The 13,735-nt window shown below is 46.4% G+C and overlaps 1 protein-coding gene across 1 annotated transcript in view; it reads left to right on the forward strand.

The window, feature by feature from the left end:
* Positions 1–12,229, forward strand: part of pitpnm3 (PITPNM family member 3) — a 148,913-nt gene extending 136,684 nt beyond the window's left edge. The window contains exons 20-23 of the mRNA XM_056283491.1: positions 960–1,143; positions 4,488–4,616; positions 8,386–8,782; positions 12,028–12,229. Of these exons, the coding sequence (XP_056139466.1) occupies positions 960–1,143; positions 4,488–4,616; positions 8,386–8,697 (625 nt within the window). The 3' untranslated portion in view covers positions 8,698–8,782; positions 12,028–12,229. The remainder of the gene's footprint in view (positions 1–959; positions 1,144–4,487; positions 4,617–8,385; positions 8,783–12,027) is intronic.
* The last annotated feature ends 1,506 nt before the right edge of the window (positions 12,230–13,735 follow it).

Raw genomic sequence — 13,735 nt, forward strand, 5'->3', positions numbered from 1 at the left:
TGATAATTAAATGGTTGGCTTTGGGCTTATTTTATGTCAAGAGTGCATTTTTTTTCTTCTGGTGTGACCCTCAATACAAGCTTTGAGAATCTCAGGCCTAAATTATTACTACTGCTACTACTAGTAATAATAATAACATCAGCAACAACAACATCTGCACATAAAGCAACTTTTACCTGGCCAATGGGAAAAAACCCCGGACGTTTTGGCCCTTGGCTTGGCATGGATGACATAATTTGGCCCTTTGGCAAAACGAACTGGGGAACCCGTGACTATGCAGTCAGAGCTCCGTTCAAGCACTGAACGATTCGCCGAACAAATCTTTTGAGCGAATCTTTTTGAATGAACTGGTTTAATGATTCAGTACACTGAAAAGAACTACTTTATCCATCGCCACATCACCCATCACCACCGCCCATTACCACAGAGTGGAGCACTTGTCTAAGAAACCCCGTATGTCAGATGGGCTTTTCATGAATTAATAGAGCATTGGTTACCATGGAAAAAGTTTCATAATTTTAAAACTGCCATATTTAAAGACATAATCAAAAATGTAGTCAAGTAATCCTTTACAATGTAACTATAATGTAATGCCACACTAGTTCAAATGTGATCTAGGCTGATTATAGTTACTTATTTATGTAATCTGATTACTTAATCTCAGTTACATGTAATCTGTTACTACCAACCCTGTGTGTGTGTGTGTGTGTGTGTGTGTGTGTGTTCATACGCGTGCTTAAATTACATCTGTCTCATCCGTGCTTAAGCAGCTCCTCTTCCAAAGGAACTCTTTTTCTTTTTTCTTTTCTTCTTTTTTTTTAATTGATCCTCAGATCAACAAAATGAAACCAAATTAGGACCTTGTCAAAGTCAAAAGAAATCCAGAACACTGTTTAAAATGCAGTTGATGAACTCAAAACATGTGATTTCTATGCCAATTGATTTGTGTTTGTGTGCAGGCACTGGCAGGACCTGGGCTATCTGATCATTTACATCACGGGCCGCCCCGACATGCAGAAACAGCGTGTGGTATCCTGGCTTTCTCAGCACAACTTCCCCCATGGAATGATATTTTTTTCTGAGGGTCTGGTCCACGATCCCCTGCGTCAGAAGACCATCTTCCTTAGGAACTTGGTGCAGGAGGTACATATGAGTTTGTTTACCAGACAGACAACCTATGCCCAGATATTAACTGGACACTTATTCTTTATAACTCAGCAACTCTCTCTCTCTCTGTCTCTCTCTCTCTCTCTCTCTCTCCTTTCTCTCTCTCTCTCTCTCTCTCTCAGTGTGATGGCTTGAATTGAGTTGAGGGGTGAGCCTTGGTGACTGCTAGGCTCGCTCCAGTACATGCTCTGTTGTCTGTGTCACTACTGTCGGTGTTATTTGTTCATAAATCATCATGTCTGTACAAATATAGCTGTGAGGAACTACTTAACATCAGATAAGGATGACATGGAACTCTAGATCGGCAACACCTACACATTCCTGAAGAATTGTTTTCATCGTGCTCACCGGGGTATTCGCGTAATCATGCACTGGGGTTCTATATCAATTCAGGTGTCGGCCCTACCCGCCCCCACTACCGACTATTCTACTCTGAAATGTCCAATCCCTCATAAACAAAATGGAAGAGCTCCTACTCCTGATCCAGAAAGAGAATAAAGGGAATTCTCAGCCGTCTGCTTTACTGAAACCTGGATCAACAACAACATCCCAGGCTTGGTCATAACCCCACCAGCATATACCATCCATTGAAGTGAATGGTCAGTTAACATTAGTCAAATAGGAGGCAGCATCTGCTTCATGATTAACCCCCGATGGTGCAATTACTTCGCAATAATACACCAACCATGCCCCCCCTGATCTCGAGTTTCTCTGTATAACATGAAGACCCTTCTATGTCCCAAAAGAATTTGCATCCATTGTGTTAACCGGTATTTACATCCGCCCCCAAGCTAATGCTAGCGTTGCCATTAGCAAGTGAGCTCGTCACATTGCCAGTACAGAAAGAAGATATCCAGATCCTCCTATAGCAGTTCTGGGTAACTTGAACCACACAAATCTCTTCCATGAGCTTCCTAACTATATGCAACAAGTGACATGCCCCACTAGAGGTGTAAATATTCTAGACCATTGCTAGAGCACAATCAAGTCAGCTTACTGTGTTTCCCCAAAAGCTCCACTGGGACAGTCTAACCATGTGATGCTGCTCTTCATCCCAAATTATAGGCAAAATCTTAAAATAGTTAAATCTAAAACCAAAACTGTGGCAGGCTGGAATGAAGATGCAGATGACACTCCGAGAGGTTGTTTTGAATGCATTTTCTGGGACTCTTTAAAATCCATGTGCAACTCATTCAATGAGTACACAAACACAGTGACGCCATACATATGGTTCTGTGTGGAGAGATGCATCCCCTCTAAAAGTATAAGGTCAAGCGCTAGTTCAACAAAGAACCTACAGCTCTTCGCAAAAAGAAGAACTTGGCTTATCTCAGTGGAGAGAAGGAGGCATACAAAACTGCAAAATATGAACTGCGATCTGCAATCAGGCAGGCCAAATCATTCCACACCAAAAAAGCCGGAAGACCAATTTTCTGCAAATAACCCCCAGAGCAGTTTGGAAAAATATGTAAGAGATGACCAACTTCAAAAAACGTCCCCTGCGAGCTGTGGATGAGGACCCTGACCTACCGGACAAACTCCGTTAGTTTTATGCTAGGTTTGAAAAAGTTGGCACATCTTCCTACTCACCACCTCAGCCCTCCTCCCTCCCCTCTCCTTTCACCATCCAGGGGGAAGAGGTGAGGGCTGTGTTCAGAAAGAGAAATAAACAGAAAACAGCAGGGCCTGATCAACTCTCACACTGTGCTGACCAGCTGGCGCCTGTATTTACCGACATCTTTAATACATCCCTCCGCAAATGTAAAGTCCCACAGTGCTTTAAGCAGTCCACCATCATCCTGGTTCTTAAGTCCACCAAGATAAGATGCCTCAGTGGCTATAAACCTGTTGCCCTTACATCTGTGACCATGAAATCATTCGAGCACCTGGTCCTCGACTACCTCTAATCCTCCATATCATCCCAACAGGACCCCTATCAATTTGCCTACTGTGCCAACAGGTCGGTCAGTAGTGGATGCCATCAGCCTGGTACTCCATAACACATTACCACATCTGGAGACCCCTAACACCTACACACACATCCTGTTTATTGACTACATCTCGGTATTCAACACAATAATCCCCTCCAAACGACAGGATATGAACATCAACCCAACCATAAACCACTGGATCATGGACTTCTTCAACAGCACATCACAAAGATTCAATGTGAACAGCCATACATCTCGCCCCCTGTCCCTCAGCCCCCCACGGCTGTGTCCTGTCTCCCCTGCTCTTGCTGTACACTAACCAATTCACCTCCCTGGGACAGCTCAATCCAAGTATTCAAGTAAGCCAATGATACCACCGCTGTTGGCCTCATCTCGGACAACAACAACGAGACTCCATACAGGCAAGTAGTTGACAGGGCAGTAAGATGGTTCAATAATAACAACCTCCTGCTCAACACCTCCAAAACCATGGACATAGCCATTGACTTAAGAACAAAAAATAAGCCTGCCAAAGAACCCATCCATATCACCGACCAACCCGTAAGCATGACAGACTCCTTCAAATTCCTTGGCACATATATCAGCAATGACTTCAAATGGGAAATCCACGCCAACTCCATCATCAGAAAGGTACAACAACAACCATTCTGCCTGATAAACAGCTACTGGATCAATTCTATATCGCCATCGTCCAAAGCGTCCTCACATCCTGCTTTAAAGTCTGATATGGAACCACAGAGAGCATCACCAAAACCAACCTACAACAGATAGTGTAAAATGCCTCCAAAGTCATAGGATGGGACCTCCAGAGTCGTAGGATGGGACCCATGACTCCTTTTCACCACCCGCACAGCCAACCAGGCTGGTAAGAGCATCAATGACTCCTCCCACCCAGCCAACTATCGCTTTAAACCCATCAGGAAGACGCTACAAAAAACACCTGTTTTAGAGCGTTGTTTTCCCCACTGCAATACGAACCCTCAACTCCATCCCCTCCTAACCATTACCCCTGATACCCCTTCATGACTATGCAATTGTTGTTATGTGTACCCTAAGTATTTAATTATTGTATGTGCTTTTGTTGGGAAGTTGGCTATGTTAATACAGAACTGCCATGTTGTACCGTAAACAAATACCACCTACCTGGTTGTGTGCTAATAAAGTTTCTCGGAAGTTTTCTTGAATCTCTAATTTTCTCGTTCTGTGTGTTTATCCTTTTTTCTTTCAAACACAAAATGTATGTGCAAGCCGATACAAGGCAGAGTCATTCGAGCAAATTTTATGTGTTAGCTCTCAGCCAAGCAACTCTGGGTTACGCGACAGTAAATTCAAGACACATCCACAGCTGCTTGTTTCCTCTCTCCTCAGTGTCACATTAAGATCAACTCGGCCTACGGCTCCATGAAGGACATCTCGGTTTACAACATGCTGGGCCTCAACCCGTCCCAGATTTATATCGTGGGTAGGCCTTCGAAGAAGTACCAAAATCAGTGCCAGGTAAAATAGGTTTATGTTTCTTTCTTTCTTTTGGTCTGGCCTTCTCTGATCCCTTTTCTTTGTATGTCAAGCTAATAGCATCCCACTAACAGCTACTGATGATGTTATTTTCTGCTTTTTTGGGTCTGTAGTAGGGTTGTAGTACATGAGTATGGACTCAATCTCGAGTCCACATTTTGAAAATCCCCTCTCGGACCTCACAGCATAATGACTCGGACTAGACTCGGACTCAGACAGTGTAGACTTGTGGGAGTTTTTCCAAGACCAATCAAGTAGAAGGCTGTAATTTTTTTTTATTTTTATGAAATGAGTATTGTACTTCCCCTGAGGAAATCAGTAAGCAGTCTAATCAAATGTGTTTCTTTTCGATTATTATTTTGTATTCCTCTGCAACATGGGAAAATTGGAATCTGAAAGGTTCCTTCATTAGTGGAGGGGTTTGCATAAATATATAAATAAAGGTTACAGTGCCGTGAAATTTTGACTTTTATTACAATGGTCGACCCAGTGGCGGTTTTAGCGAGCTTTACCTGGGGTGGCGAAAGGGTGGCATGAGGTTCCAGATGGGGGCGCTGAGATTATCTCCACCAGACCAATTTGAATTTCACACTTCATTTCCTGCATTGTGGTGATTTTTGTTTAATGCATGTGAATCACATAATAATGAGACAACGTAAAATCAACTTTTGTGTTGAACACTTAACCTTGTCCTATTTATCTCTAAAAGAAATTTAAGCAACTATCAGAGATAAGATTGATATATTTTTTCACACATGCAGTAAAGACTCACAATCGCAGTTTTTTCATCAAAACATTTTTATTGAGTCTTTATAGATAGATAGATAGGTAGATAGGTAGGTAGGTTTTATTGTCCCCTAGGTGAAATTACAATCTACAGCAGCGTCACAGGAAAATACAAAATATACATCTCAGTAAAAACACACTATACAGGTCACAGATATACAGATCCAATATACAATCTAATGTACACAAGAAAACACTGCAAGTATATGGAACAGTGATACAGCAATAATAATCCACCCTCCCATCCCCTCAGCCCCTCTACACCCCACCACTCCCTACCCCCCCCCCACACACACACACACAAATAAAGTATTGAACTGCATATAATTTTAACATCAACTCATCAAACTGGCGAGTAAAATGTTTACACCAACTGTGGAGAAATATCATTAACTTTCAACACCTTTTTTTATATTAAGTGCCTACAAATAGGGTGGCAACTGGGGTGGCAAGGCTTATTACAGGAGTGGCATTTGCCCCCCTTTGGAACCGCCACAGGGTAGACCACCTACAGTTACAGTCATAGGGCCTCATTCACTAACTGTTCTTAATAAGAAATGTATTCTTAAACCCCACTTACACTGTAGAGTCTGATAATCACTAATGTTTTCTTATTTGGGATATTTTCTTAGGTAAGAGCAGAATTTACACACACCCAAGACCACTCTTAGGTACATTTGAGTGCTGACATGTTTGTGCAAAGTAATTGGTTATTGTATTTTCTTCAATTCTACAGTTGTATAAAATTATAGGATTTAAATTACAATAATATTTTTATCATTTATAATCTGCTGCTACTACTTTCGGCTTCTCCCGTTAGGGGTCGCCACAGCAGATCGTCCGTTTCCATCTGTTCCTGTCCTCTGCATCTTCCTCTGTCACACTCGCCACCTACCTGCATGTCCTCCCTCACCACATCCATAAACCTCCTCTTTGGCCTTCCTCTTTCCCTCTTCCCTGGCAGCTCCATATTCAGCATCCTTCTCCCAATGTACCCAGCATCTCTCCTCCACACGTTTCCAAGCCATCTCAATCTTGCCTCTCTCGCCTTGTCTCCAAACCGTCCAACCTGAGCTGTCCCTCTAATATACTCATTCCTAATTCTGTCCTTCTTCGTCACTCCCAATGAAAATCTTATCATCTTCAACTCTGCCACCTCCACCTCCTGTCTTTTCATCAGTGCCACTGTCTCCAAACCATACAACATAGCTGGACTCACAACCATCTTGTAAACCTTCCCTTTAACTCTTGCTGGTACCCTTTTGTCACACATCACTCCTGACACTCTTCTCCACCCACTCCACCCTGCCTGCACTCTCTTCTTCACCTCTCTTCTGCACTCCCATTACTTGGAACAGTTGACCCCAAGTATTTAAACTCATCCACCTTCATCACCTCTACTCCTTGCATCCTCACCATTCCACTGTCCTCTCTCTCATTCACACATACATGTATTCCGTCTTGCCCCTGCGGACTTTCATTCCTCTTCTCTCCAGTGCATACCTCCACCTCTCCAGGCTCTCCTCCACCTGCTCACTATTCTCGCTATAGATCACAATGTCATCTGCGAACATAATAGTGCATGGAGACTCCTGCCTAATCTCGTCCGTCAACCTGTTCAGCACCATTACAAACAAGAAAGGGCTCAGAGCCGATCCTTGATGTAATCCCACCTCCACCTTGAACCCATCTGTCATTCCAACCGCACACCTCACCACTGTCACACTTCCCTCATACATGTCCTGCACCACTCCTACATACTTCTCTGCAACTCCCAACTTCCTCATACAATACCACCCCTCAAAGAAGGTTGAATCAGTTCATCTGGATGCAGCATTTATTGACAGATACATTTTGGTCGTATACATGGCGGGGGCTGGCCTGTACACTCGGATGTGTTCTGGCAACTGCAGTCGGGGTGCACGCTTCTGGTGTCGTTGAGCCGGGGAGGAGGGGCCAACTTTGATAGTTGTGTTCACAAACCTAAACAGACAAATCCTACTCGTTCTACCTTTTAGAACAAATTTCAGAAAAAAATTGGGAAATTATTGGTGAATGAGGCCCACAGTGATTAACTGGGCTTGCATCGTTCTGGTGTCAGTCTTAACATAGCTTTTGACCCCATTGGCCTTGAGTTGGACTCACCACCTTAAAGTTTTGTATGTGACTCAGACTCGATAAGCGACGGTCTCGGACTTGACTCGGACTCAGCCCCCCCTAAAGACTTGGTCTGAACTTGGATGGTCTTGACAACAAGGCTGAGTTTTGTGTTCTCCTGTGACATTCGGCACCAGAATCAGAAGAATCAGAAATCCTTTATTGCCATGTGCATTACATGCACTAGGAATTTTAAATGGTGTTGTTGGTACAATTAAGAGTGCAACAAAAAAGGGGCTTCTGGGTAGCGTAGCGGTCTATTCCGTTGCCTACCAACACAGGGACCGAGTCCCGGCCTTACCTCCGGCCCTACACACACAATTGGCCATGTCTGCCAGTGGGAAGCCGGATGTGAGTATGTGTCCTGGTCGCTGCACTAGCGCCTCCTCTGGTCGGTCAGGGCACCTGTTTGGGGGGGGGGCACTAGGGGGAATAGCGTGATCTTACTACGCGCTACGTCTCCCTTGCAAAACTCCTCACTGTCAGGTGAAAAGAAGCGGCTGGCGACTCCACATGTATGGGAGGAGGCATGTGGTAGTCTGCAGCCCTCCCCGGATCGGCAGAGGGGGTGGAGCAGCGACCAGGACGGCTCGGAAAATGGGGTAATTGGCTGGGTACAACCGGGGAGAAAAGAGGGGAGGGGGGAATCCAAAAGAATGCAAGTAAAATAAGTATTTTTTATATATGTGTGTGTGTGTGTGTATATATATATATATATATATATAGATAGATAGATACACACACACAGCTAAAAGAATATAAACAGCTTCCTGAACTCTAACCCTCTCCTCCCGCATGGTCTTTCTAGTTCCTGAGCGAAGGCTATGCTGCACACCTCTCCACCCTCCAGTTTGGCCACAGAGCTCGACCCAAAAAGACCTCCTCGGTCCGTATGGTCCTTAGAAAGGGCTCCTTCGGTCTCTCGGCCAAGCCCGACTTCCTGTGCAAGCGCACCCATCTGCGCCGGACCATGTCGGTCCAGCAGCCTGACCCGCCGTGCACCCCCAACCCCAAACCCGAACGTGCCCAGAGCCAGCCAGAGTCGGACAAGGACCACGGGGGAGGCGGGCCAGGTGTGTGGGGGCGAGCCTCCATGCATCGTGGAGACACCACTCCCTGACGTCAGAAAAACAAAAAAGAATCGGAAGGACGGAGGGAGGACGGAGGAGGACGAGAACGATGGCGTCTCAGTGTCCAGGGCCAAGGTGAGAGTTCCTACTCTAGGTGGTAGAAAACCCTCAACCTATCAGAAAAGTAGACATTGTCTAGTCTCGCAACGTATTCAAGACAGTGACCCAGTTCTTTCTGAATAGGAGATGATTGTGTCATTCCTCTGAAAAATGTATCACTATTGTCACAAGATTCATAGCCCAAGTTAGCTGAATTTTCATGGTTATACAACTGTTGCCGCAGCCTTATCAGTTAAAAGCAGACATTTTTTGCAGAAAGTATTTTTTTGTCTCAAAAATGTAAGTGTATACTGTAGGTTGACCACATAAATGTATATCATGTGGGCCGATTGCAGTGTCCTAGGTTTAATTCCAGTTCAGGACCTTTGCTGCACGTCTTCCCCCCTCTCTCCCCCGCTCCATTTCCTGTCGTCAGATTCATGTGATTCACCCTGAATCACAGTTAAGTCCTCTAGCGTTATTGCTACATTCACCTTACGTTCTCCAAACCAGGTAAATAGAGTAACTGACGATGCACAGCCCCCGCTGTCCAGCACCCTCGTCCCCGGTGAACAGGCAGGCGGTAGGTGCCGAGCGGACATGCCGTAGCAAATTTACAATGAAAACTCAATGAGGCGTTAAAAGAGGGAGGAAAATCACGATTTTCAACATTATCTCTCTATATATGTATGTGGCAGGGATCATTCACTAGCAACCATAATGCCGAGCAGTCTTCTGTGTGTTGCTGTCCAAAGCGTGTCTGCCAGTGATGTCACTGATGGACTCTCTGTGAACATGAGCTTTTACTTCTTGGTTTGCCTGTAGGCTGCACTGTGTAAGGAAACGCAAATATCAGTGCTGCGTACAGCTGCATCAGAATACGCAAATAACAGTGATGCATTATACGGTTGCAGCATTGTAGCCTTGTTATTTACACTTTCTTAAACAATGCAGCCAAGGGTGTCCCGGGTGGCGTGGCGGTCTATTCCGTTACCTACCAGCACAGGGATCACCTGTTCGAATCCCCGTGTTACCTCCGGCTTGGTCGGGCGTCCTTACAGACACAATTGGCCGTGTCTGCGGGTGGGAAGCTGGATGTGGGTGTGTGTCCTGGTCGCTCAGGCGGGAGGGGGAGCTGGGGGGGGGGGTAGCGTGATCCTCCCACGTGCTACGTCCCCCCGGTGAAACTCCTCACTGTCAGGTGAAAAGAAGCAGCTGGTGACTCCACATGTATGGGAGGAGGCATGTGGAAGTCTGCAGCCCTCCCCGGATCGGCAGAGGGGGTGGAGCAGAGACCGGGACGGCCCGGAAGAGCGGGGTAATTGGCCAGGTACAAGGGGGGGGGAGAAAAAAGAAAAACAATGCAGCCTATCGGCAAACCAGGAAGTAGGTTTTATCACTGCAAAAAACACGAGCTTAAATACAAGAAATAAACACTGAATTTGAGGGGAAAAGTACTTGATACTAGTGAAATTATCTGTCCATGCAGCAAGATAATTTTACTGGACAAGAAATCTTAAAATAAGTTGGTTCCAGTCTTGAAATAAGTAGGCTCGGACGAGTGCTCAGATGCTTCAAATAAGAAGGAAATGCTGGTTTTTAGATCAAATTACTTAAGGTCAGACTTACTACAGCACAGTAATAAGTGAAATACACTGGATATCAGCAAATAATTCTTAACTCAGTTTTTTGCATTCTTAAATTTAACACACTGAAAAAGGAACAAGAAATCAAATCACTAATTTGAGAGGAAACTACTTAATACTAGTGGAGTGTGATTATTCCGTTACTTGAAACAAGCTGGCTCATCTTGAAATACGTAGGCCCAAACTTAAAACTAGTCCTGGGTCTACCCCAGAGCATACTTCTGAAAACAGGACACTTGGTTTTACTGGAATCACAACCAGGACAAGTGACATTTCTGTCAGCATTTATTGACAGTGAAAATCAAAGTGTCCTTTCATTTCGTGATGGGTGAAGCATGTTGGGCCATTGAATAAAATGTATATATATATATATATATATATATATATATATATATATATATATATATATTAGTAAGATTTCCTGACTAATTGAGGCATAAAAGACATATATTCATGATCAATTTAAGAATATGCCATGAATTCAAAGATAGAAACTAGTAAATAACTTTTCAAACACATTAATTGATCTCTTATATTTCCTCATCTAAGATTTTAAATCTTGGCAAGCGCAGAAGAATCTGCAGTGATGTACCGTTAGTGATGCCGCCGGCGTGTCACGGCTGCTAGCGGCGTGTTATCCCCGCCACATGTATGTGGAGATGATGCTGAAAATTGAAATGGTTTCCCTTCAGTGATGACGCGTGGTGAATGATATAGCGAAACAAGTCAAGATATCTGTGTAGAAGGGCGGGTAGAGCGTCGGCGCTCTGCCCTGCAGATGCTTAGCTCCCAAAACGCTGACTTCCTGACGGCCGTCACCTTCGGCGTACTGTCACAGCGTGGACCCGTTCTCGCCCGTAGCGAATCTCTCCTATTTTCATTCAGATTTCACGCCGCCGGTCCTCCACCTGAAAACATATAATCCGGCGTTAGCGCGCCGCCAAAACAAAGCGCCGCCGGCTCGGTGCAACGTGACCCGCGGCGTGGTGTGACGTCGTCTCCCGTTTCAGAATAACTGCCTCACACCCAAGAACACCGAGTCCCGTGTCACATAAATAAGTTATTGTCCTTGAATAATTTAACGCGTGACCTTTCAGCCTTGCGGCGTCGCCCGCTGGGGTGCTGGAGGCGTCTTAAAGCGCCGACTCAGACGCGGCTCCGAATCAGCCGTCACACACAGTCGGTAGAGCTTCTGCGTGATCTGACCGTGTCCTGCGGCGTGACTGGTGCCTGTCCGTCCTCACGGCCTAAATTCTACATTTGAAAGAAAGAGTTCGGAGGATAACGGAGAGAGAGAGAGAGAGAGAGAGAGAGAGCATAGCAGTGCGAATACACCACATGAATATTTATGAGGGAACCTGAGTGGGCGGTGCTATAATTAGGAGCGGCTCCCTGAGAGCGCTGGATGTGAAAGTCCTCATGGTGATCATCACGCGAGGCCTGATGACCCGCGGCTGCCTCGTCCTGCCGTGGAAATCTGCTGCTCTCCAGGTTTTAGAGGTACTGTGTGTGTGTGTGTAGTGAGGAAAACTGGGATTTGTGCAGCTGCAGAACGCACAAGTAGCGGTCAACCCGCTAACGCCTTTACGTTGAATGTGAAACACTTTTATCAATTTGTCTCTTTCCTTTTGACAGTTGTGTCTCCGCCTATATGTAAAATGGATCCCGTGCCAGTAACCCCGTCCAGCCGTGTTCCTCCTCCTGCTTGGCCCTCTGCACCCCTCTGTGCTCGGCCCGTTTTCCTGGACCGCCCGGCGGGTCGCGTCACGTGCTGTTGTGCTCTGTGCCTGAACTCGTACCCCGTGTGTGACCTCGCAGTGACTCTCCCAGTGCCGTGTGCCCGCCTCACGTGATGTCTGATTGTGGCAGTTGTGACGCCCTCGCCGTGCGACGATTGTGCGCCGTAACCCGAGGAATGTTCTTCAGTCAGTAACGCAACGGTACATGTACGATACGTCTGTGTACAGAGAAACACACACATACTGCAGACTTGCACGTGCCCTCCAGAAGATGGCAGATGGTACTCCGGTCTGGACCCGCTGGTGTGCAGGCCTGTGTGGACTTGTCCGGGCATCAGACACTACACTGGACTAACGCCGCCCCGGTACGGCCCTGTGTGTCAGCCGGGGGGCCACGCAGTAACCCCCCTCCTTCAGTGTAAATACCCGACACGTGTAATTCTGGCGGTGGCCCCCCCCAGACACGGACGCACCGCGGCCTTTGGGATCGAGCTGCAGCCACTTCACTTCATGATCCCGCCCCGGGTCCGGCAGGGCCGCCCGACCGATCCCTGGCCTTACCTTGAACTCGGTTATCGGTCCTTCTGTTCTGTCATCTCTCTCTCTCTTGCTCCCTCTCTCTCTGTCTCTCTGCTTCACTTTGCTCATCCCCCCCCCCTTCCCCCCGCCGCCTTGTTCGGCCAGCCAGTCAGGCAGAACACCACTTTCGACAGCCGCTCCAAAACTGGGCACACGGCCACTGACCCGGCACAGGGCACACGGCTCAGCCTCTTCGTTTGCACTCGCACTATCAGCGTCCACGCGGCGGTTCTGCATCCAGCTGTGGACTGAAAAAACAACAACACACACACACACACACACACACACACACACACACACAGTGTCCTAGTTGTATATATTGTCTTTTTTTTTCTCCTCTTTCTTGTGTTTTTCTTCATTGCGGATTGTGTGCTGTTTGCTGCCCACTACTGAAATGTGTAACCGTTGGAGATTCAGACTCGACCGTTTCCCAAAAGCTGTGTCGAGGTGATCCAGGAAAGTGTTTACAGACTTGTGATTCACACAGACCCACACGACTGCGAGGAGCTGGCGGAGCCCGCCGCGCAGCAACGGCTCGTTCGTTACTGGCGCTTCAGTCGCCGGGGGGTGGCAGCACGCCCGGCACAACACACCACATATCAGTTAAAATGCCCCCGAAACGGCCTCGCACCCATTTGCTGCAGCTGTGTGGGAGCGGAGCGATCGAATCCCGTCCTCTCCCCGTTCTCTCTGGGTGCGCTGGGGTCTTACTGACGCCGCGTGGGAGCTCCGTGCAAGTCAGACATATTTTTCTATGAGGAAATATTGTAAATAGGAATATTTTCAATGTGTGTTTTTTGAACTTGGTTGTTTGACTTTGATGGTTAATTTTGCCTTAACTTGTACTTGATGTTGTGTAGAAGTATGAAATCACATGTTGTACTTGACCTGTTGGCTCAGCCAACCTGAGAATATGAGTTTTACCTTCCTGACACCGTGCATTTTACCGACGTGGTATTTTGTGTCAGAATACGTTTTGGATAAGTGTGGATGTGTGTGTCTGTGTGTGTGCGCTGCAAAAAATG

The sequence above is a fragment of the Lampris incognitus genome, chromosome 7 (assembly GCF_029633865.1).
Source record: "Lampris incognitus isolate fLamInc1 chromosome 7, fLamInc1.hap2, whole genome shotgun sequence".
NCBI lineage: Eukaryota > Metazoa > Chordata > Actinopteri > Lampriformes > Lampridae > Lampris > Lampris incognitus.